Source organism: Rhipicephalus sanguineus, chromosome 5 (genome assembly GCF_013339695.2).
Source record: "Rhipicephalus sanguineus isolate Rsan-2018 chromosome 5, BIME_Rsan_1.4, whole genome shotgun sequence".
NCBI lineage: Eukaryota > Metazoa > Arthropoda > Arachnida > Ixodida > Ixodidae > Rhipicephalus > Rhipicephalus sanguineus.
Window position 1 is genome coordinate 190,528,486 of NC_051180.1, and position 26,281 is coordinate 190,554,766.

General features: G+C 48.7%; 1 protein-coding gene across 8 annotated transcripts in view; it reads left to right on the forward strand.

The window, feature by feature from the left end:
* Window positions 1–26,281, forward strand: part of LOC119394533 (protein LMBR1L) — a 583,826-nt gene that overhangs the window by 450,688 nt on the left and 106,857 nt on the right. For all 8 annotated transcript variants that reach the window (XM_037661855.2, XM_049415813.1, XM_049415812.1 and 5 more), the window contains one exon: window positions 15,400–15,476. In XM_037661855.2, the coding sequence (XP_037517783.1) occupies window positions 15,400–15,476 (77 nt within the window). The remainder of the gene's footprint in view (window positions 1–15,399; window positions 15,477–26,281) is intronic.

Below are 26,281 nucleotides of genomic sequence, written 5' to 3' on the forward strand. Positions count from 1 at the left end.
CGCCCGAGCCACGCGGTGTGCTGAGGCGATCTGATCGCCTCAGCACACTGCGCGTGGATCGGATCACCCCTTGGCCCCACGGTGGAAGCAGCCAAGGCTGCCCTACCCTCCCCTAACGCGGCCGCACTGGACGCCTCTCCTAGATCTGGCACCAGCCAGGACAGCACAGAGGCCAAAGAGGTCCTGTTGACCTCTTCTCTGGTGGGGTCAAAGGCCTCGTCTGCCAAGGCGAAGTCTACAGAACGCCATCATCGCTCGCTAGAGCAACTGTCCGACGCCTTGCACGAGGCGATGGACACTACTTCTAGCCCAATGGTGCAGGCAGTGCTCAAGTAGCGGCGACACACTCCCGACCGCTCAAAAAAAAAAAAAAGCGAAACCCCAATTACAGGGCCAGAAAAGGGTCCTGTAAAATAAGTGAGCCTGCCCCATTTATGAACTCTCATTTTTTAGTTCTTTTAAAAGCAAGTAACTTTCCATTCTATCTTACTGACTTGCTCTTCGATTTTTAAACTTTCACATTCAACATGGCTTTCATGATTCATTGGAACTGTAGAGAGCTTTTAAACAATTTAGGTGACATAAAGGAAATATTAAACGACTTTTCTCCTGTGGCCTCGTGCCTTCAGGAAACCAACCTAGGTGATCGATATCAAAACATCCTAAAAGGCTTCACTGTTGTTCGGCGCGATCGTACGCAGGCAAGCCGACTGTCGGGTGGTGTGGCAGTTGTTAAAGGTGGCGTAGCAGTGAGAGAAATTCATATTAATAGTAGCGCACAAAACCATCACCATCTGTTCCCTCTACATTCCACTGCACACGCAATTCACCGTAAGCGATTTAGAATTAATTTTACACCAACTACCCGAACCTTTTGTGATAGCAGGTGATTTTAATGCACATAACACGCTTTGGGGTAGAACAGTTAACTCTAGAGGGCAAACATTTGAAGATTTTATATTAGCCGATGATGTTTGTCTTTTAAATTCTGGCGGTGCCACTTACTGCTCCCCAAGTTCAGGAGCTATGAGCTGCCTGGACCTGGCGCTATGCTCTGCAGCGGTGTTCAGAGATTTTAAATGGTAGGCGATAGATAATCCATACGGTAGTGACCACATGCCTGCACTCATCAGTCTAATCACAGCACTTCCAACCATACCCTCCAGACCACCCCGCTGGCGACTTCATTTGGCAGACTGGGCTCTTTTTACCGATCAAGCCAGTCTAGATAAAGAGAGTCTAGATCATTTGAGCGTTGATGAAATGAATGAAATAATTACGTGTATAATCGCGGCAGCAAAGAAAGCTATCCCTCAGTCTTCTGGTTTTTTTAAAAAGAAATTGAAGCCCTGGTGGACACACGAATGTATAGAAGCCAAAAAACTCCGAAACAAAGCCTGGGGTATCTTCTGGAGGTACCTGACGTACGATAACCTCATGTTCAAAAAAGCGAAAGCGAAAGCTAGATATGTTCGTAGGGAAGCCGAGAAAATCTCCTGGCAAAACTACATTTCATCCATAAACAGCTCGGTCACATCCAAAAGAATGTGGGATCACGATCAAGTTCAGTGGCAACTACGCTGCCTATACCATCCCCTTTCTTTCAACATTAAGTACTCGGACATCCCTGCAGGAAGAGGCAGACCTATTGGGCTTCACTTTTACAACATATCTAGCTCAGCAAACTATGCAGAAACGTTCCTAAGGCACAAGCAATGTATAGAAAATCAAAAGCTTCCTACAGCCTGGTTTCTTACACTTGCCATACGCCTTCAATGCGCCTTTAACCCTCCATGAACTGAACACAGTACTTTCTGCAGGTAAAAAAAAAAAAACAGCGCCTGGTCCTGGCACAATACACTATGGAATGCTCGCCCGCCTATCGCCAAGAGCAGTTGAGGCCCTTCTGCATTTCTTCAACGTTATTTGGCAAACTGGTCGAATGCCCACGGATTGGAAGAAGGTCATTATAATCCCATTCCTAAAAACGGGAAAAGATTCTACCTTAGGAAACAGCTATAGGCCAATTGCACTTACAAGTTGTCTTGCAAAAACCTATGAGAGTGTCATTAACATCAGACTTATGTACATCCTCGAAACAGCAAACTCACTAGACATCCACCAATGTGGGTACAAAAAAGGTTGTTCAACAACCGCTAACCTACTTCGGCTTTAAAACGCAATACGAGAAGCTTTTTTACACAAACAACGCTGTCTAGCAGTCTTTTTTGATCTTGAAAAAGCCTACGACACTACTTGGAGGTATGGCATTTTACGAGACTTGGCAAATCTAGGAATCCGCAGCAGAATGCTTAACTGTCTCTCCGATTTTCTGTCCAACTGAACCTTCCGGGTCCGCCTTGGCGTGACACTTTCTCGTGTATTTAGTAAAGGAAACAGTGTACCTCAGGGGTTTTTGAGCACTACACTTTTGGCTGTGAAAATGAACTCTGTAAACAAAGTTATTCCATCCACATTGATGCATTCTCTGTACGTTGACGATCTCCAGATTGCGTGCCGCGCGTCTAACATGGTAAATGTCAAGGACACACTCAAATCACGTTGAACAAACTAACACAATGGGCTGAGAAAAACGGCTTCCGTTTCTCTGGGGAAAGCACACTTGCCGTAGTATATTCTCAGAAAAGAGGCATGCAGCCGGTACCAATTCTTGAACTGAATGGAACAGTCTTACCAGTCAAGCGAGAGCACAAGTTTCTAGGAGTCAACTTTCTATCACACATTACCAGTCTAAAAATTAAAGCGACTAGGGCACTCAGCGTCCTTAAAGTTCTGTCGCGGAAGCGCTGGGGCGCTGAACGTAAGTGCCTTCTGCACATCTATCGTTCTTTGGTGCGTAGCAAATTAGATTATGGTGCGTAGTTTACGGTTCAGCGAGGCACTCCTACCTCAAGTGAATCGACCCCGTACATAAGAAAGGGATACGCTTGGCAACCGGTGCATACCGGACCTCGCCGATTCCCAGCTTGTACTCGGAGAGTAACGAACCGGCACTGGACAGCAGAAGAACGCAGCTAATGCTTACACATGTCTTAAGAGTTCGCCCATCGCCAAACCACATATGCTACAGCATTACCACACACTGTGACAAACGACTCCACTACACAAACAAACCAAATGTAATAAAGCCACTTATACTCAGATTCGAAGAAAAATGTCGCGAGTGTAACGTCTCTACAGATGCCGTTTCTGTTACTAAAAGGCCAAGAGGATTGCCTCCCGGAAAATACTTTACGCAATTTCTTGACCTCTCATTGACACATCTTAAAAAACAAGGTACACCACGTGAACACATATTACAAGAATTTCGCACCGTTCAAGAAAGATACAACACATACAAAGAATTTTACACTGATGGCTCCAAGACGGCTAGCTATATCGGTAGCAGTGTCGTCCAAGGTGCGTGGGAAGAAACAGTCAGATTACCACAGTTTGTTTCAGTTTTTACGGCTGAGTGTTATGCCTTGTGGATGGCAGTAAAATGAATTGAAAGCGCTAGATACAAAAAAACAAGAATTTTTACGGATTCCTTGAGTGCATTGAAGGCCCTCCATATACGCTCTCAATACGAACCCTTCATAGGCGACATTTTAAACATATTATTGCGTCTAAGTGAAGGACAAAATATCCGGTTCTGTTGGGTCCCAAGTCACGTGGGGATACCCGGAAATGAAAGGGCAGATCAGTGCGCAGCAGCAGCAAAGAACTTTAGTATCTCGCAAGTAAATGTTCCCATTAGGGATAGTATCCGCGCAATTCGTACAGCGCTAACATCTGAATGGCAACGGGAATGGAATATGACAGGCAACAATAAACTTCAACTAATCAAGCCATTCCTAAGTGAATGGATGTCATGTTACCACTGAGAACGTTTTATCGAAGTAATCCTGTGCCGTCTTCGAATTGGTCACACGCACATCACCCATAATTACTTGCTAAAACAAGAACAGCCAACATGTGATAAATGCGATGAACCGCTAACAGTGTTGCACATTTTGCTTACATGCCCACATTTGGAAGCACATCGAAGAAAACATTTTTACGCGTTGTACAAGTTACGCATTCGACGTCACCCCATGTTCATTCTAGGTGATGATGCGCTGATACACCTAACTGACGTTGTCAACTTCCTGAATGACACCAAATTTCTCAATAAGTTATAATAAGCACGCCATCATAGTTGTACGGTACAGATCTGCAAGATTCACGAACCTGTGTGGCAGGGCTGGGCAAAGATACTTTGAAATTGTATCGCGATACGATACAAGATACTCAAGCAAAAAGTATTGGAGATACAGATACAAGATACTGCCGCACTAATTGTATCCGATACGATACTTGGCAATTGTATCTTAAGATACTTCGATACATTCTCAAATTTGTTATTATAGATCCATACAATGTAGCAGCAAACGCCTATACACAAAGATGTCTCCTTGAAAATTTCTGAACTGTGACTTATTTAGTTTCACTTGCATGAAATGTCTGTTAGTATCTCAAAAAGTTTGCCCTTCTTGCTCAAAGTACGTTAGTTTCCTTCCAAAACAACTTATTGGGGCTTGTTTTAGCTTGTTCACAGGACAACTCTTTATACACTTCGCTGACAGCAGTTCTTGCTTGTCATTTTTGTAATTGATGGGAGTCGCTGCTCAGCTTGCCGACCAGCCAGTGGGTTGCCATGTAATCACAATAACGTCAATAAGAAGCCTTCGCACGACGGCGCAAATACCGGTGTGGACTTTTACCTTGTACGTAAAAGACAGTTTGCACAATACCATACATATATCCGGACAGGTGTACAGCAGCAACAACGCTAATAGCGACTTTTTTTCTTCCTGGGGGGGGGGGGGGGGGGAGTGGCGCGGGGATCGCATGGTGTATACGGGACTTGCAACCGTTCGCTAGCGGGCCCGGCCGGCACACATGACCGTCTCCGTTCCATTTGTTTTTGTTTTCTAAATAAGTATGTTAGTGAGCTACACAGACATTACTGGTCTCAAGCAATTTTTGCGTGAGGAACACGTGGTCACCATGTGCTGAAACATAACCGTGGAACAAAAACTCTCTATATATATTTCAATCCGCGTCCAGATTTCACTCGTTATGTACATCCGTATCGTTGTTTCTGGAATCCGGACTCAAAATCCCCTTCAGAAATGACCTATATATGAGATATGTCAAAGGTCTCCTTTCAAATGGCAACGTCATTTTGTTCAAACTCTCTCCGACCCCACCATCTTCACTGTCCCCGGGCCTTTGGAGCTAAATTTCGCGACTGCGGCCCGCCGGCTATAAGCTGAGTTTGAGACCCCTGTTGTATATGTAGAGGACGTAAACCTGCAATGAATTTCCATGTTCTACTTAGCTGCTGGCGTAAGGGATTCTTTGTTGATATACTCACTAACGTGCAATTTTTTAGCAATTTTTCTTGAACGAGAGAACATGTGCAACACAGAAATGTCTCAGACGTATTGCGTAGCCGCACGAAGCATCGCAGGACACCCGCTATTCGCGCTATTGCCGCTTATAGCGATTGCCGCCCTTTACGTAGCGATTAGTAATAAGAAAAATATTTAAGAAGGCTTAAAACCGGAAAACAAATATAAGTAAAAGAGAGAGGTGGTTGTTTATCAAACATTCACATTGAATGAGTACAGAAACACGATACACATGGCGCCCTTAACTGCTATGATCACGAAGTATCGTCAACTTACCTGTTGAGACCAGGCCCGTAGCCAAAAATTTTTTCGGGGGGGGGGGGGTCACTTGCTGAAAACCTTGACTATTTGAGAAAAACACCTATTTTCATTATTTATTTTTGGTATAACCACCTAATTCACCAAAATTTCGGGGGGGGGGGAGTGGCCGGGCCACTCCCCCCACCAACCAAGCCCTTAGCCGCCCCGTCCTCCCGGCTAAGGGCTTGGTTGAGCCAATGTGAAATTCAGTGCCTATGGAAAATTGCCTGAAACGGCTCGTTGGGACGCTCATGAGTAAAAAAAAAAGGGAGCATTCAGTAAAACAGCGTTTCTCGAATCCCCTTCCTAACATCTTTAAGATGGCTCTTCCATTTTTATAATGCAAACTCAATTTCGCTATTTTCTTAAGCGGTAAGTAGAATATTTTGTACTGTATACTCAAGGCACGCCCACATAATAATATATTTGTTTTCAAAATCGCCTTGGCAACGTGTAAATGTGTAAACAGTAGTAGAAATAAAGCAGATAGTTAGAAGAATAAAGCAGCAATCTTTTTTTGGGAGCGCGTTACAAAAGACATAGTGCACTGACCAGACCGGAAAAACAGTGCAGAGACCTAGGTAATGTATGTGACGCAAAATTACAGCTAATAAAGCACTTGTGCCTTGTGCTAATAATCAAATTATGATTTCATAAATTCTTTGAATAAATGCAGATGGAGGTGAAAAATACCGTACGCCAAGATATTTTCTGTTAGGTAAACGCTTGCTCTATTAGATTTAGCATCAGTACCTGTGGTGCTAAAGTTGTTAGAATCTTATTTGCATGTAAGTTAATTCATTGCATGCAAGTCAAACTTATATCCTAGAGATATTTTAAATCGCTAATATGTAAAATCCACGCGACGCGAAGCAACCCCATTCTTGCACGCATCACATTTCGTTACGGATCAAGACGCAAAAGAATCTGCAATAACGACACTGTAACAACATCAGAATTTGCGCGATAGACGCCGCACGCAGTGGAGTACGCGGCGCAGGACAGTGGCTATGAGCAAGTGTAGCGGCATTGGAGCAACTAAAAAGAAAAGAAATCGAGAAAACAAAAAGGTACGTGGGCTGGGCGTAGACGTCCGCGTGCTTGTCTTCCTGATCTACCCTCACTGGACGACTCTGGCGTAAAAATAACGTCACTGCCCTTAGACTTATTCAGATCGCTTAATTAGTGGCACCAGTACCAGCTTGAGAAGCGGAGTTTGGCCAGCGATTATTGTTTCGCACGGCTGTGCTGCGATAGAAGTATCTTGTATCTTAAAATACACGATACATTATCGAATGTATCGGAAATACAGATACAGATACTCGTCTTTCGAAACGTATCGCGATACAGATACAAGATACCCAAAGTGTATCTAAGATAGTATCTAAGATACATGTATCTTCGATACTGCCCGGCACTGCTGTGTGGCCACAGCACGGCCTCTTGCGAGAGGACTGCTTCTTTTGAACACAGCACTTGCCTCCTGGCGAGAGTGCTGGAGCGATTCCCTTAAATTTTTTGACAAAATGACCTCACGCACAGACCATACCCCTTGACCACCCCATGTATTATGTCCATAATTTTAGAAGTATATACATTACGAGAATGTTTTTAGGTCTTCCTACAGCCGCACAACATTATTCATTTTATTAACACGAAAGTGTTTTATGCCGGGGTCCACCAAGACTTTCATGACGTATTTCCGTCACGGAAGTTGGTCAGCAAAATGAATGCCATCAGATGGCAAAGAAAAAAAAACTGTAAGAAAAAGATCCGATAACGGGAATCGAACCCATGACCTCTAGGTCCGCGACGATGGCTGGCGGGCGTTTAGCCCACTGAGCTACCGCCAAACACATAACGGAGGCGGCATGAATGCGCCTTTTATCTTTCGCACTTGCGTCTGGCAGTGATCATGGATGGATGGATGCTATGAGCGTCCCCTTTATAACGGGGCGGTGACATCTGTGCCACCAGGCTCGAAAAAAAAAAACGCGCTGTCGCAACGACCGTCCCATTCGGCGCGTTTCCAATACAGGTTTAATTTCGTCAAGGCTTTACCACACCGTGTGGTGGCGGTTTTAGCGAAAGCCTCGCTCATATCGTCCATCCATATCGACAAATAGCTCTCCGACGCTCGCCTGGCTGTCGCTCCGCGTTCCCTGCGCGCCCTGTGAGAAGTAATGTGCAGGCTAGAGGGAAGACACGACGCGCGTAGCGTTTCTCTTCGCATTTCGCGGCGCTTTAAAGGAGTGCATATCGAGCATTAGTGTTTATTGTGTGCTTGTTGATGCCATCTTTGCGCGGGATTCACCATATGCGGAGTCCACGTATACGTTAAGAACTTCAGCTACCACAAGGGTTAAGTCAGGATCATGGGCGTTTGTCGTCGTCGTTACGGAGATGTGCAACGGGGCGTAAACGTGAGTGAGATGCGTCCACATCAACCGGTGCTATATCTGCCAAACAACAGTAGACATTGTACAAGCTCTCATATACCAATGCACTATAAATAATAAACTACTTCGGTGACGACACGTTTCACTTTCGTGTTATACCGATTCCTATGACGGAGGGATCAACCAACCATTTTTTCCATTATTCATCGCTAACCACGCATTCTTAGTCATGGTCATTGTAAGGAAAAAATCACTTGGAAGGCGAGGCACAATTTTCCCTTACTGACGGAATCACTCTCTCAGGGAAAATATTTTAATTAAACCTTCACTGTACAATGTATTCCGAGGTAACTAAAGTCTTTTTTTTTCTTTTTTTTCTCCTTTCACCATGTGGCTGGTGCAGCTTAGCCTTAGTTGCTTTTGCGCCACTATAGACCTTATGCAAAACTGCTGCCATCTGTCGGAGGTTTGACGAAGCTACCGATTCGGCGCCATGTTGGAGGCTTGTGTCCGAATCGTATTGCTGTCGCTGCGATACTGGCGATACCTTCTTGCTTGTATCTGCAGGCTTTGGTAGTGGGCAGCCGGGGCATAAAAATGTCAGACGAGTGTGTAAGGGTCCGTACACGTTACCGGTATTTCCTAGTTATTACGTTGACAGTTATTACATATAAAGAGATGCCTCACAGCGAGAAGAACGTACAAGTTGTCACCGAGCCACACGGAGGCCTGCCGTCGTTGAGAATGAAGCAGAAGGAACTTGATGTGTGCGAGTTGGTGTAGCATACTGAATGAAAAAACGATGCGCAAAGTTCAGTTTTAGAATGAAGCTTTGCGCTAGGTTACAAATTTTGTCTGTCTTTTTTCAGTGCAGCGAATAAAGAAGTGTTAGCTATCTGAATACCATGCGTTTAGTGTAGGATGGTCGGGAGGAGGGGGCTTTAGCGCGCGACATGGCTAGGCAGAGCGATCACGGTAAAAGTGCTGTTCACCCATTTCAAAGCGTATTTCATAAGGGACAGCCTACGTCGACTTGATTTATTGTCCATCTAACTTTAAATAAAACGTTGTCCTCTTTCTTACTTTTGAAATAAAAGATATTTCGCTGCTGTTGTCGCCGACGTATGTAATGTATAGAATTACCGAACTATTAAAATGTAAAATATTTCTGCATCTCACGCACGTGAAAAGTGAACATGAAAGGTGTTAGTTGCTCCAAGAGGTAGGTGCCGATCGGCTGGTATTTTATTGAATATCCTTCCTGCGTGTGCATCTCCTAAATAACACGATACGCCAAGAATATTTGCGTTCACATCGTCGCTTTCGGGGCCTACTGGCGCCTTACAATTTCACCCCGTTACAACAACACAGTTTTGCGTCGCCGGCTGGACGCTTGCGAAACCACGTCAGCGCGTAACCGACAGTAGCGCATCCACAGTCGAATGTAGCGCATTTCCCGGAACAGCATTTTTTTTTTTCAGTTTCATAAATGCCACACACGTGAAGCATCTGTTAACATTTCATAGCACACATCGTGTATGGATTTTTCCGAACGAGGATCAGCTTTTGGGAGAACCTGATGGGCAATTCTTAAGGTATACATTTTTTTAAAAAGAAGTAGGGGGTGTGGGGCGGTCAGGACATTCGGGCCACCCCACTGAATTTGGCGGTGATACCACATGATATGCTTGAAAAATACGCAGAGTGAAGCAATATGCGGGCATAGCATCCCATCAACCGCTACCTATTTAAACTTCACAATCGAAAACAAGCTACAAACAACACACTCCAGCACAATCGGTCCGTTCGCTGAGAGTCAATGACGTGCGGGAGCTACATGTTTAACATGTCATTCTTATCGCAATTTAATAACCAAGGCAATGTTACCAACAGCAGCGCAGGCATGCGCGAGTAGACGCGATGCAGCTTTAAAGGGGCCCTGCAACACCTTTCTTAGTTATATTGGAGTAGTCTCATTATTGACGTATGAATCTTCACGAGTCATATGCCGCAAAAATTTTTCGAATCCGTCAAGTCTAAGTGGTGTTACCAAATTATAGAGATCACGTTCCGCAGCTTTCTCCCTCAACTCAACGCAGCGAGCGCGCGGAAAGCTGCGCGCGGCGTGAAGGGAGGGAGAGGTGCGAGGAGGCGACGTCAGCGCCGGCGGCATTTTTTTTTTCATTTTTTTTCTCTCTGGCGTCTCGGCGCAACCACGTGGTCTGTGGCGCCACTTCCGGTCGGCTCGCGCGGTCGTCGTCGAGCGGCGGAGCCCATGGCACCGTGTATCGCGCGCGCTTGAAAACTGCGAGTCGGTTTGGTAATGTTGGGTGTGCACCTCGAACTGCCGTAGTGTTTTCATCGCTCTGCCAACCATGGACGCAAGCTTGCGTGCGCGTTTGGAACGAATGACAGCTGAGATGGGTTTCGACCCACACTCCGATACACTGCCTCGTCGCACTGCTCGCGCTTGAATCGTATTCAACACGGCAAAGCTGCGTGCACCCTTCTCCCAGTGGCGGTACTTTGATGCTCTTTGCTCTTCGAATGCGGGCGCACAGCGAGTGCGGGCTGACAACAAAGAACTAAACACTAGAAGAAAGGATAGTGGTGCATCGGGCCGGCGCGGACCCATCCCCCGGCTATCTGCAGCTACCGTGAAAATGCGAGTCTGCTTGGTTGCTGTGTCGCGGTTTCTCGGGAACCCGAGACTACGGGGAGGATACGCCGAGGTACGGCTCGATGACATACTGAACAGACAGCGAACGGGACTCTCGCCATACAGCGAACACAGGTATCCTAAGCTAGCCGGCGCCAGCATTGTTATCAGAGAAATGCTGCACCGCTGCCTCGGTCGGTCGTGAGAACGTGCCGACGATGCAGTTTCCAGCTGACGAGGCAACACTCGAACGGCTGCCACTCTCAACGGCAACCGGCGATGGTCAAAAGCACAGAAATATTCACGATTTCGGCACTGCACATGGTGAAGAAAACGCAACCACGCAACTACGAGCAGACGAGCTGTCGGTGAGACCGGAAGTGCTAATATTAAAGGGGCCCTGCAACACTTTTCGAGCATGCTGAAAAAGCGCTGCCGATCGGTAGTCGAGGCTCCCGAGAACACGCGAGCCAAATATTATAGCGATGCGCACGGCCCGGAATTTACAATAAATTCTCAGTCAGCTGAAAATCGCTCCCTCTTCTCTCGACAAAGGATGTATTAGTCCGCAAAATATGACGCGATTGTCGGCAGTTCCACGATTGGCTGATGTTATAATCACGATAACACCCTCATTATTACTTTCGTTGTTAATTTTGAGTTCAATAAGTAGATAATATGTATGTTTATATTCTGTTATCGCGTTAAAAACACCGAAGAAACATTAATATTAGCACTTCCGGTCTCACCGACAGCTCGTCTGCTCGTAGTTGCGTGGTTCCGTTTTCTTCGCCATGCGCAGTGCCGAAAACGTGAATATTTCTTTGCTTTTGACCATCGCCGGTTGCCGTTGAGAGTGGCAGCCGTTCGAGTGTTGCCTCGTCAGCTGGGAACTGCATCGTCGGCACGTTCTCACGACCGACCGAGGCAGCCGTGCAGCATGTCTCCGATAACAATACTGGCGTCCGGTAATGGCGGCGCTTCGGGGCCGTCTGCCAGTGCCGTCTTACGAGGCGGTGTATCGGAGTATGTGCCGAAACCGATCTCAGCTGTCATTCGTTCCAAACGAGCGCGCAGGTTTGCTTCCATGGTTGGCAAAGCGATGAAAACACTACGGCGTTCGAGGTGCACACCCAACATTACCAAACCGACGCGCAGTTTTCAAGCACGCGCGATACACAGTGCGATCGACTCCGCTCGACGAGAACGACGCAAGCCGACCGGAAGTGGCGGCACAGACCACGTGGTTGCGCCCAGACGTCAGAGAGAAAAAAAATGAAGAAAAAATTTCCGCCGGCACTCTTGGGCGGAGCCTCGCTCGTCTGCGCTCCCTCCCTCGACTCGCTGCCTAGCTCTCCGCGCGCTCGCGGCGTTGAGTTGAGGGAGAAAGCTGCGGAACGTGATCTCTATAATTTGGTAACACCACTTAGACTTGAAGGATTCGAAAAATTTTTGCGGCATATGAATCGTGAAGAGTCATACGTCAATAATGAGTAAATAATATGCGGATGATTGATACGCGGTGACACTCGGGCTGGGGGGTACAAGTACAAAGTTGAATCTAGGTTTAATGTTTTGTGATAGAGTTGGTATGGAAACGTCAAGCGTGCGATTTGTCTGCGCGTAGACAGCTTCTGAAGGTTAGCCATGTGAAGTAACACGGTCACTGATTGCGTCCTCCGGTAGCACGAGTAGATAAACCTGGCTGCCATTCACTGGATCCTTTCTAGCTCATCAACAAGCTTTTGACTGTGTGGATCCCATATAATAGCATATTCTAGGGTTGGGCGCACTATTGTTTGGTAAGCCTCAGCTTTGTCTCAGGCAGAGCATCCCTTAGCTTTCGCCGCAGAAGACCCAGCTTACGTTCAGCCGAACCACACATATTTTCAATGTGCTTGTTCCAGGTCAGATTCGAAGTAATTGTAACGCCGAGATATTTTACCTGACTAGATTGCGCAACTTCTTTATTTTTGATTGTGTACGTGAACGTCAATGGCGCTTTCTTATTTGATACCGTCATGCATGTAGTCTTGTCGAAATGAATTTTCATATCCCATTTCTCACACCACCTGTCAACAGCACTCAAAGCATCATTGAGCAAGACCTGGTCAGCAATGCTTTTTACACGAGTATATAACACACAGTCATCCGCGAACAGTCTCACATCAACGGAAGAGTGAACAGCTTTTGCAATATCATTGATGTACAACAGGAATAAAATTGCACCCAACACCGATCCCTGTGGTACTCCGGACAAACAGGTAATGTATGTAACCGCGCTCCGGTAATTTCTACAAATTGCTCCCTGTTATGCAAATAGGCAGTGGCCCATTTGATAATTTCCACAGAAACACTGAGCTCATGCATTTTTTCGATCAGCTTTGCATGACAAACGGTGTCAAATGCCTTTGACAAATCTATCACGATCATATCTATTTGCTCCCTAGAATTATGCAGTTGCGAATTTGTGTATTGTTTCAAAAAGCTGGGTGACAGTTGACAGGCGTTTGCGGTAACCATGTTGATGCTCGTAGAAGAGTTTATTTTCTTCAAGATACTGCACTAATTGTTGCATCTAATGTGTTGTACACTATATGGCCGTATTGCCTCTACCCATAAAGTTTCATACTATAAAAACGAGAGGAAGTGTCTATGCAGGGCTCCTTGAGTGGCGCGGAATGATTGAAAGTGCACGCTTCGGATTTGCTTCGGATGGATTTCGTTCTTGAGATTGACAATGCTGTCCGCCTCAGTGGAACAGTGGTTACGGCGCCTGGCTGCTGACCCGAAGGTCACGGGTTTAATCCCGGCAACGGCAGTCGCATTTCGATAGAGCGGAAATGCTAGAGCCCGTGTACTGTGCGATGTTAGTCACGTTGAAGAACACGAGATGGCTGTCCACTACGTGCCTCATAATCATATCGAGGTTTTGGCTTCTAAAACCCTAGCTGTTGTTATGAGATTCACAATGCTGTTTACCGAGCCTTAAACAAGAAGAAATGAAGTTATTTTCATTCAAAATTCGCTTCATTTTCAATCTGTAAAACTTGCTGCGGAAAGTGTGTGACCGTAAGACTGAAGTGAAGCCTGGACAAATTCAACCACCAGGATTTCATTGCTCAGCATTGCATTGTCAATTTGAACACCATTGCTCAGCAATTGTGTTCCAGGCTTGACATTACCAAATAATGAATTTTTTTTACAACAGTGAAAACAAACACGCGTGTTTTTCTCTCGAAAGCATGTATCCTCTATTTATTAAAATAAAAATACTGTGTCGAGTGAGAAACACTAAACTCAGAAAAGCTTGTGTAGGGTCCAGATGGAAGATCATAGATGAAAAAAGCAGCGCTGCAAAGTTCACAAAGACGGCAGACAAGAGCGACACACGAAGCGCTAAGCACTAAATGTATCGTCTGCTGCAATGCTAGGCACATCTGCATCTCTTGCTTCGCTGTTAGGCGGAGTCAGCGGAGCGTGACGGCGCGTCTACATCGCTTCTCCGTCGTTTTGCTGCTGAGCTGACCACTTCTTGACAAGACACGCTTATAAAAGAAACACGTGAAGTCTATGTACTTTCCTGCACTGGCATGGGACGTTGTATCTCTGTGGAGCGGGGCGTGAAGAACGCTTTGCTGAAACTGTCAAAAAGAAGCTGCAAAGCCGCAACGTCCCCAGAAACCAAGAGACCTAGTGCACTTAAGCCTTTCAACAAGAAAAGCACTGCACCCCACTATCCACGTCAGAGAACACCGTACGCCTTAGTGCGGCATAATACAGCTGCCACACAAGGAACGAAACTGAAACTGTAAAAAAAGACCTGTTGACATTTCGCTAGCTAATCCATTCCAGTCCGAATCCTGCACTTCCCATCATTCGTGCGGTGGTTAAACGATGGCTGTGCCCGATTGACCTATTCTTTTTATAGTATGAAACTGTATGTTTCTACCTAATGAAACCAAGGGACAATCAAGCCAAGGATGGTATAGGGGTCATTATTTGCAGTCTTCAACTGTGAACGAGAAAACAACTTTTGCCAGCGGTTGGGACAGAACCTACAATCTTCGGATAACGCGTCCATTGCTCAATAGAGCTACAGTGCTGGTCGTTTTCCCATCCACTTTCTTGGTATTTGTGGGAATGGAATTCTGGGAGTGTGCTTGGTTAGATTTATTAGGTTTGGTTATATTAGGTTGGTATCTAACAAAACAAAAAAACGAGCCCTTGTTCCATCTCCCTTCTTTCTTTCATCATGCCTCTAGTGACGTTGTTCATAAAAAAATACTCGTGCCAGAAGAAATTAATGCCATCCCTGTGCACTTGTAGAGAGCACAATGTGGCTTTATGGGGATTGTTTTTCTTACAAGAGTGTACAGCTAGAGCTGGAAAACCTTGCCAGAATGCCAATGACTAGACTTCTCAGCTACATCCACCATCAGTTCCATGATTATCTCTGCACCTTCACAAATAGAGAGAACCTGTTGCCATTGAAAAACCTTCTGGAGCAGCTGCAGAGAGCCACGTTAGAAAATAGTTTTCATGTGTTTCTCTGACCAGTGATGCTTGGTTGCATGTGCAGCTCTGCAGCAGCTGGCATCACCTTGGAGGAGGAACCTGGGCTACCCGTTGGCCATGCTGGCTCTGCTGAGCCTCACGGTGAGATGTTTGGAAAATTAATAACTCAAGTGACAGCAGAAGTGCTGGACACATTCAAAAGTTTTGAAGCAGAAATGGGACCTCATAAACAAATTATTTACGTGATTTCCAAATCTTATCAGGATTTCTGTGAAAACGAAAAAGGTCTGAAAATTTCCATCACAACCCAGTATCTTCTACCGGCGAAACACTTCAACGAATTGGGAACAACCTACAGTCGGAGCTAGAACCATCACTATTGACAGCACAAAGTGCCAGCAGAAAAGGTGGATAGTGAAAACCAAATTTTCGCAAAGGATTGTGCACTTCAACATATTCTGCAGTGACTTCCGGCTCAAGATAACATGTTGCTGCTTTCCCCATGTGCTGTCAGCAGTCGCAACCCTCTTTCTTGTAGATTGCTGTGTGAAATTTTGGACTCTTGTGTAAATTAGCTGAATGAAAAGTACTCTCACCACTGAACACTTCAGAAAGGTGTGAATGGCATGTGCCTTGATAGAAGTGACAGACACCTCTGGAGGCCTGCGTGTTGTTTTGCAGCGAAGAGTGTTTGTTGTACATTTTGTGGTAGAGATTTGTTGTGGACGATTGTGTTATTACCAAAGCAGGGGAATTGTCCAAGGGTATCATTTTTCTGTATGATACACAAGTAACACAACTAATGAAACCGACCGACAATTAAGCCAAGGAAACGATAGGGGATGTTATTTGTGGTTTCTTAACTGTAGTATAATGATGCCCACTTTAATTCAAAGGAATTAAAGTGGACGAAAAATCACCCTTTTCGCCAGTGGGATCCGAACCCACAACCTTCAAATTACGCGTCCGATGCTCTACCATTTGATCTACATTGGAGGGCTCTCCTTCATCGACCTGTTTTCGTAGCGTGTTTATTATGCGTGCTTAATACCTGGGAGCGTTAGCCAGTGGCACTCGTAGCCCAGGCGGTAAGTGTGGAACACTATCTTTTGCCAGAGGGCGCTACAGGGCACGTGATCTTCAAACGATGTGCCGACTGACCAACAAACCCTCGCACGCTATCCAAGGCATCAAATCTGCCGAGACGAAGCCCTCGCTATTGCTACGCGCGCTTCTTTTTGTCATTTTTATCTAACTAGTCCGTTGCACGCGTATCCGCCGCCTTGTGCAAGCCGTGCCCTAATATCTGGGAACCTTCCAGATTATCTTAGAATCTTCTAATAGGCTTGAGCGCGCAAACGCGAACAGTTCAGATTATTCTGGAACTAATGCAGCCACCAGCGATAAGGCACGAATTTTCGATGCCGCATGTATAAATGCCGACGCACGTTACCGCAGAGCAGTTCATCGACGGCCGACGCTCTGTTCCCCGCTATCAGTGTAGAGTGTCTACTGCTGTAGTTTTACTTTCCGTTTCCCGGCCACAAGTTTGGCGAAATAAAGAGTTTCGTCTGCGACTCGCTCACTGCTGCCTTCGTCGACGTCACGACCCCGTGACATCTGGTGGAGGTGCTTCCTGGTCCATGTACCGAACGCCCCCTTCCAGCCATGTGAGCCATGACCACACCGTCAAGGGGACATCGACACCAACAAACAGCGAACCAGCCGCAGGCAGCAAGGTCTGTCACCAGAATACGAACCCCTACCCGACATGACCAAGACCGCGACGACGAAGACGACGGGCACCATGACGGCTGCTGTGTCACCTCAATGAGTCGTCATGAATTAGCCCAGGGAGCCGCCGACTTTCCGTGGATCATCGATTGAAGACCCAGAAAGCTGGCTGTAGACGTACGACCGAGCCGCCACCTTCAACAACTGGAACTCCGAAGGAAAACTGCGTCATGTCTACTTTTACCTAGAAGACGCCGCGAGGACGTGGTTCGAGAACAGACAATCCGCGGTACAAACATGGCATCTCTTTCGGACGACGTTCCTAAGCACGTTCACGAGCGTGGTCCACGAAGAACGGGCCGCACCTATGCTGGAGACCCGTGGGCAGCTGCCCAATGAAAACATTGCCATCTGCACGGAAGAGATGAATCGCCTACCCAAGTATGCCCGAAGAGAAGAAAGTCAGGTTCCTCATGCGGGGTGTAAAAGAAAAACTCTTCGCTGGATTGATAAGGAACCTGCGGAAGGCGGTCGCTGAATTTGCTTCGGAGGCTGCGACAATCGAGAAAACGCTTCAGATGCAAATGCGGCAATACAACCGCAGCTTCTTGGCCACAAGCTACGCCGACGTTCAAGCGCTAGGAACCGCCGACCTGCATGAAACGATTAGAGCAATCGTAGAAGAGGAGCTCCGAAAAATCCTACCTTTGTCGCAACCTACGGTGGATTCCATCACTGACGTCGTGTGCAAGAAGATCCAGCTATCACTGGGTGCTTCTCAGCTAGCAGAGCCGCAGCCGCAGGTCATGAACTATGCTGATGCAGCCCGCCGTCATGCTCCTCCACCGCGCCCACGCCAAAACACCAAACCACCGCAGTACCGTCGCCAGACGCCGCCTCAACCAATGCCCTACCGTCCGCCTGTCGGCCAGCGCTACACCCCTAGGAAGACCGATGTTCGGCACGCCCCTGACCACCGCCCACTCTGCTACCACTGCGGGGAAGCCGGCCATACCTACTGTCGTTGCCAATACCGCCAGATGAGACTATGCGGCTTCGTCGTCAACGCGCCGTGTCCAGAGCGAGGTGAACAACCACGCGACATCACCGACTACCTCGCAGGAGCGCAATGGACCCCCCGAGGACCGTCCCGATCGCCGTCGCCAGGCTGCTACGTCCCTCCCCCAATGCCGACCATACACTGGCCCAACTCGGGGTCGGTCACGTAGCCCTTATCCCGAAAATTAAGGGCAGCAACTGATGGAGGTGCAGTTGCTGTACGACGAAATACCGAGATCTTCCGCCGCCAACGGCACGACGAAACCTAGAGAACTCGCCGGAAGCCGAACGGAGCCCTGACGTCGAAACTTCGCGGTCCGAAGAAGACCTGATGACGCAACGTGAAAGCAGCGGGACAAGCCGACGTAGCCGTGATCCGATGCCGCGACCTAATCGCAACGATAGGCGACGAACTAGCGACCTCGACGTTTACATTGACGGCCACAATGTCACCGCTCTCGTCGATACTGGAGCCGACTATTCTGTCATCAGCGGGCCGTTCGCTGCAAAGTTGAAGAAAGTTAGGACAGCTGTCTGGAGTCTGCACAGCAAGAGTCACCATCAAAAATCGCATTTATGCTGCAAGCTTCGTAATCTTGCAACATTGTTCCAGGGATGCCATACTTGTCATGGACTTCTTAAACCATCACGGCGCCGTCATCGACCTAAGAACCAAGTCGATAACTCATTCGTCGGACAAACCGACATCGCCGGATGCGAACTCATGTCAACATGTTTTGAACGTGCTCGAAGATCAAGTCACCATTTCGCCTAGATCGAGCGTCATAATTCCCTTCAGCACCGTAAAGGCTGAAGACATCGAAGGTGTCATCGAGATCGATCAGCGTTTGCTCGTAGACCGTGACATTTGCGTCGCTAGAGGGATTGCTCGGTTGCTTGAAGGCAAAGGAAGCGTGACGCTAACGAACTTCAGCCAAGAATACAGACACATGAGCAGGGGCACGACGATTGCACACTTCGAAGAAATCCTGCCTGTCAGCGATGTGTTTCCCTTTTCAGCTTCTGACGAAGCTACAACGACGACCCCAATGCCTGAGCCATCCTTTGGCGTAAAGCCAAGTCTTGCCGCTCGCCAATAGCAACAGCTTCGATGCCTTCTGCAGGAATACAAGGACTGTTTCTCGTCGTCATCGCAGGTCCGACAAACGCCCCTTCTAAGCACTGCATCATAACAAAAGAAAATGCTCTACCACTCTGTCAGAGTCCCTACCAGGTTTCAACGCGGGAACGGGAGGCGGTGAACAAGTCCACGAAATGCTACACGACGACATCATCCAGCCGTCGAAAAGTCCGTGGGCGTCTCCCGTGGTGTTAGTGAAGAAGAAGGATGGGACCCTACGTTTCTGTGTTGATTATCATCGCCTGAACAAAATCACAAAGAAGGACGTGTACTCTCTCCCACGGATAGACGATGCCCTGGATCGACTCCACAACGCGAAGTACTTTTCGTCGATGCACCTCTAGACCGGCTACTGGCAAATCGCAGTCGACGAGAGAGACCGAGAAAAGACTGCCTTTACTGGACAGCCTGTTCGAGTTCAAGGTCCTGCCTTTTGGTCTTTGCTCGGCATCTGCGACTTTTCAACGCGTTCTGGATACAGTGCTGGCTGGCTTGAAGTGGCAGACGTGTCTTGTGTACTTGGACTACGTCGTTATGTTTGCCTCAAACTTCAACGAACACCTCCGGCGCTTTGAAGCTGACTTCAAGAAATCAAGACCTCCGGACTCGCCTTCAAGCCAGAAAAGGGCCGTTTCGCGTACGGGGAGCTCTTGTTCTTGGGCCACATCATTAGCTAATCTCTAGTTCTCCCCGACTCACAGAAAACAGCTGCCATCGCTGCCTTCCCGCCACCTACAGACAACAAGGCCGTACGCCGATTTCTCGGCTTGTGCGCTTATTACAGATGCTTCGTGAAGAAATTTTCATGGATCTCCGAACCCCTAACTCACCTCACGAAGAGCGATGTAGAATTGAAATGGGAAATGGCGCAAGTCGAGGCATTTCAGGAACTGAAACGACGCCTGCAGACGCCTCCGATACATGCGCATTTCAAGGGATACGCTGAAACGGAAATCCACACCGATGCAAGCAGCGTAGGACTAGGCGCCGTCATTGTGCAGAGGACGGACGGACTGGAAAGGGTCATCAGGTATGCTAGTCGGTCGCTATCCTAGGCTGAAGACAACTATTCTACAACAGAAAAGGAGTTCTTGCCATCTTCTGGGTTACATTCATGTATCGCCCCTACCTCTACGGCAGGCCCCAAGCTAACTTGAAGGACCCTTCAGGTCGCCTCGCACGGTGGAGCCTAAGACTTCGAGAATTGGACAATTATCATCGTTTACAAGTCCGGAAAAAAAAAAAAAACACTCCGACGCTGAGTGCCTGTCTCGGGCCCCCGTCGACGCACCACCGCAGGACGATCACGATGATGACTGCTTCTTGGGAATCATAAGTGCCGACGACTTCGCTGAACGACAGCAAGCCAACCCGTAACTCAGGGGTCGTGTGGTGTACCTCGAGGGCAGGACCGCTGTTGTTTCGAAAAAATTCAGGCGAGGATTGGCGTCATTTTTCTCGAAAAACGACGTCCTCGTAAAAAAGACCTTCTCTCCGGCCCGAGCCAACTACCTTATTGCTGTACCTTCCGCAATGCGACCAGAAGTTCTGCAGGCCCTGCACGACGACCCAACGGCTGGCCACCTCGGCTTTTCCCACACGCTCGCGGAGATACAAGAAAAGTACTACTGGCCGCGCCTTACCGCCGATGTCGCTCGCTACGTGAGGACATACCGGGAGTGTCAGCCACGCAAGATGCCGCCGACAAGGCCAGCAGGACTTCTGCAGCCCATTGAACCGCCTCGCCGACCGTTCCAGCAAATAGGTATGGATTTACTGGGGCCGTTCCGGATGTCAACTGTCGGAAACAAGTGGATCGTCGTAGATACCGACTACCCCACCCGCTACGCCGAAACAAGGGTCCTGCCCAGAGGCCGTGCTGCCGAGGTAGCCAAGTTCTTCATTTAGAACGTCGTCCTGCGTCATGGTGCCCCAGGCGTCCTCATCACCGACAGAGGTATGGCCTTTACTGCGGACCTTACTCAAGCGATCTTGAAATACAGCGAAACAAGCCACCGCCGGACCACAGCCTACCACCCACAGACCAATGGCCTCACCGAGCGTCTAAATAAGACCATCGCCGGCATGCTGACCATGTACGTCGACGTCGAACACAAGACGTGGGATGGCATCCTTCTGTACGGGCCTTCGCATACAACACGGCCGTGCAAGAAACGACAGAGATGACGCCATAGCAGTTGGTATACGGAAGGAGCCCGGCAACTACGATCGACGCCATGCTACCCAACGTCACCGACGAAGAAAACTTTGACGTGACTGTCTACCTTCGGCGCGCCGAAAAAGTCCGACAACTTGCCCGCCTACGCATCGACCGACAGCAGACGACCGACAGCCGCCGTTACAGTCTTCAACGACGCTTCGTGGGATACCAGCCCGGCGACCGTGTTTGGGTCTGGACACCGATACGCCAACGTGGGTTTAGTGAAAAACTTCTTCGGCCATACTTCGCGCCATACAAGGTTCGTCGCCGTCTCGGCGCTCTAGACTACGAGGTCATTCTGGACGGCATTACGAACTCTCAGCGGCGCTGCGCACAACCTGAAGTCGTCCATGTCGTGCGCCATAAGCCGTTTTATACGCTTTAGCGAACCTTAGGACTGTTTTTTTTCCTTTATCATTGTATTTATTTGTGTCTGCACTTTTTTTTTCCCTTTCCATGTTCTGTTACGAGCATCGGGACAATGCTTTTTCGGAGGGGGGCAATGCCACGCGTGCTTCTTTTTGTCATTTTCATCTAACTAGTCCGTTTCACGCGTAGCCGCCGCCTTGCGCAAGCCACGCCCTAATATCTGGGAACCTTCCAGATTATCTTAGAATCTTCTTATAGGCGTGAGCGCACAAACCCGAACATTTGAGATTATTCTTGAACTAATGCGGCCACCAGCGATAAGGCTCGAATGTTCGATGCCGCATGTATAAATGCTGACGCGCGTTACCGCAGAGCAGTTCAACCACGGTCGACGCTACGTGCGCCGCTATCAGTGTGCAGCGTGTATTGTTGTAGTTTTACTTTCCGTTTCCCGGCCACAAGTTCGACGAAATAGAGTTTCATCTTCGTCACGCCGACTGCTGCCTTCGTCGACGTCACAACTTTGTGACGCTATGAAGTACGACAGCTGCGCCAATGTCGCCAAACTGCGCCAATACGCAAAACCTGCTACATTCTTTACATTTTGGCAAGAATGTTGTAACTTGCACCAAGCGTGTGCTAAGGCGTCGTTTTTGCAGTTTTTCGAAGAAAAAGACAGCAGGCGCTAGAGACTTGTATTTATGTTACCATTGTAGTTTTGTGTGTTCATGAGAATAGACAGGTGAGTGCTATGTAGTTAAGTAGCTGCTCGGTACAACCCTGCTGAGTAATTTCAACCTACCCATATCACACAATCGAGGTTTTCTAATACCTATAGACCATACTTTGAGATTACATTACTTAACGCAATGAAATAGTTCTTAACTACTGTGGATCGAGTTAGAGAAAAGTACTAGCTGGTGCAAGTAAATATTTTGTAGGACGACAGTGTTACTTGACTGATTGATTAGAGTGAGCAGCACGTCTATGGAGAACAGACCGTTTCGTTTTAGCGCGTTTGTTTTAAAAAAATTAGTACTGTTTGTTCTAGTGCAGAGGCGAAGCCAGAAAGTTTTTGCGGGGGAGGGGTTCAACCATACTTTTTGTATGTTCTTGCGTGCGTTTGTGTGTGCGTGTATATATACGCAGGCAAAACTGAAAAACCTCCCGGGGGGGGGGGGGGGGGTTCGAACACCCCCCCCCCCGCCCATGGCGACGCCGCTGTTCTAGTGTACTTCCGGATGATTTTATGCAGGGACCTTAAGTTTTAATGAGATACAATGGGAAGACTTTACCAACAATTCCATGTGCTACAGTGGTCTGAAATATTGCTAAGAAAGCATGGTATCCCGGTACATCTCGCTTGCGCTTCTCGACCACGGCAAAAGTATATATTTCAAGAGCTTGTCAAAAGTGAATACTTGCCCTCCTATCACCGCAAATTTCATGGAGCACAAATTAGACTTCAAGCACCATTGATAAGTTACTTGTGGCGAAGCAATTGGTACTGTTTAACGGTTGCGTTCTCCAGCGGCTCCTAGTGGGTCGTCCTCTTATAAACGCCGCTCGCTCTCGGAGCCCGTGCTTTGGCCTTGACTGTCGCCATAGCGAATAATCGCCGAGTGCCGTCCAATAAACAGCTTAACAAATTGGTGGAGAGTGCTGTGCTCCCATTCGATGCCTCTGGAGTTTCGATCCTGTACCCTACCAGCTCCCATGCCTCAAGACGCCGCCCAGCAGACGCCTCTGCCTACACCGACCTCATGTCCCGGTGTCCCTTGTATCCGCGACCCCCCAGTCTTCACTGGCGCAGATGGGACCGACGTGGAGGACAGACTCGCGATCTATGAATGCGTGAGTGTCCCCAATAAGTGGGACGAGGCAGGAAAATTGACCAGCTTGGTTTTCTACCTCGCGGGTGTGGCCGGCCTGTGGTGCAACAACCACGCATCCGATTTTACGACGTGGTCCGACTTCAAGACCGCCATTATCAACGTGTTTGGCCGCCCTGCCGTTCGTAAGCTGGAGGCCGAACAGCGTTTGCGAGAACGAGCTCAGCAGGCCGGCGAAACCTTTACCAGCTACATTGAAGACATGCTCGATTTGTGTAAGACAGCCGACGCCACCATGTCGGAATCTGACAAGATGAGGCACATTATGAAAGGCATCGACGACGATGCCTTCACGATGCTGCTCACCAAAAACCCCAGCACAGTGGCCGAGGTCATAACGCTCTGCCAGAGCTACGAGGAGCTGCGCCGGCAGCGGTCAATGACCCGTCGCTCTCCATCCCGCGACGCTGAGCTCGCTGGCTTGTCGACCATATCCGACCACTCCGCCTTGCTCGCAGAGGTGAAGTCATTCGTGCGCGAGGAAATCGCGCGCCAGTTCTCTCTGCTGGACTTTGCTCAACCTCAGTACGTTCAACAGCCGTCAACCACTCTTCTCCCTCCCCTCCGTCGAGCGATTGAGCAGGAAATCGCGGAGGTCATGCCTGAGTACCACCAGCACCATCCGGCTCCTGCACCACTGAGTTACGCCCAAGTTGTCGCCAGGACGTCCCCAGTAATACCTACTGCAGCCTCACACAGTTACGCCGAAGCCGCCGCTAGACATCAGTCTTTCGAAGCGGCTGTGCCGGCTACCTACGCCGACGTCATGCAGAGGCCACGACTGCAGCCCACGATGCAGTCATATCAGTCGCCACCCCGTCAATCACGTCCTGCGCCATGGGCGGGCCCTGCTCCAGCAAACCGATGGCGCACACCTGACATCCGCCCCATGTGCTTCGCATGCGGTTACGCCGGCCACGTGGCGCGTTATTGCAATCGCGTCCAGCCGCCTCAAGTCGTGTCGCCCGCCACCAGCCAGTCAAACCGCACATTTTACGCCCCATCTATGCCTCTGTCACCGACGTCACGCCAAGCTCCATCTACTCGGCGCTCTCCGTCTTCACGACGTCGCTCACTGTCGCCGATGCGCCCACATCCGGTCGCACGCGACCAGGAAAACTAGTCGTCGCAGTCCAGGAGGCAAGGGCTGCGACGCTATCGAACTGCGAAAGCCCTCAGCGAAGCCCATCGAACGTGATAGACGTGTTTGTGGACGGCGTTCCCGCATCTACCCTTGTCGACACTGGAGCCGCCGTATCCGTTATGGACCAAAAATTGAGCCGATTACTACGAAAAGTGAGGACGCCCTTTTCTGGGATGTCTCTCCGTACAGCCAGCTCCCAGAGTATTCATCCTACAGCAATATGTACAGCTCGCGTCGTCATTCAGGACGTTCTGTACGACGTCGAGTTCATTATAATTGCTGCATGCTCTCACGAAGTCATCCTGTGATGGGATTTTCTCTCCCGCCACGACGCCGTAATTCATTGCGCACAAGCCGAAATCGAACTCTCCCTGTTCTCAGATCTGACGCCGGCAGACACTTCATCGGTATCGAGCAAGATCCTCGTCAAAGACGATACCAAAGTGCCTCCAAACTCGTCGACGGCTGTGTCAGTCGACTGCGCCGGTCTCCCCGACACCATTGCACTCATTTCGCCATCTGACCACGTTTGCACAAGGAGAGGCTTGCTGGTACCTTTCGCGACCGTCCAAGTCACTCAGGCCAGCACCGCTATTTTTGTTAACAACCCCTCTCCATACATTGTTACGTTGGTGCGAGGGGAATGTCTTGGCAGAGTGGAACCCCTCGAAGACTCACAAGTTATGGACGCACCCGATGACACGCACTGTCCCAGTTCCGGTACGCTCAGTGCTGTTTCCGCGTCCGATTCGTCACCTGCTGATGTGTTTAGGTCCTCTATTGCTGACAACCTCACATCGGTCCAGTGTTCCCAACTTCTATGCCTGCTGGAAGAATTTCATTCTTTTTTCGATGTCGGGCAAACTTCTCTCGGCCGCTGTTACGCATCGCATCGACACCGGCGCCCAGCCACCATGCGGCAACGTCCATATCGCGTGTCTCCCGCAGAACGGCGGGTCATTAATGAGCAAGTCGACGATATGCTTCGACGCGACGTTATTCGGCCCTCGGACAGCCCATGGGCGTCTCCCGTTCTCGTTGCGAAGAAGGATGGTTTCGTGCGGTTCTGTTTGGACTACCGACGGCTCAACAAGATAACTCGCAAGGATGTTTATCCGCTGCCGCGAATCGACGACGCGATTGACAGCCTGCAAGGAGCCGAATTCTTTTGATTTCTTGATTTGCGCTCGGGGTACCCATGGCGGATGACGCTCGACCGAAGACAGCCTTTGTCACGCCTGACGGCTTGCGCGAGTTCAACGTCATGCCGTTTGGTCTGTGTAATGCGCCCGCGACCTTCGAGCGCATGATGGACACCGTTCTGCGCAACTTGAAATGGCACACATGCTTGTGTTACCTGGACGACGTCGTGGTTTTCGCTCCGGA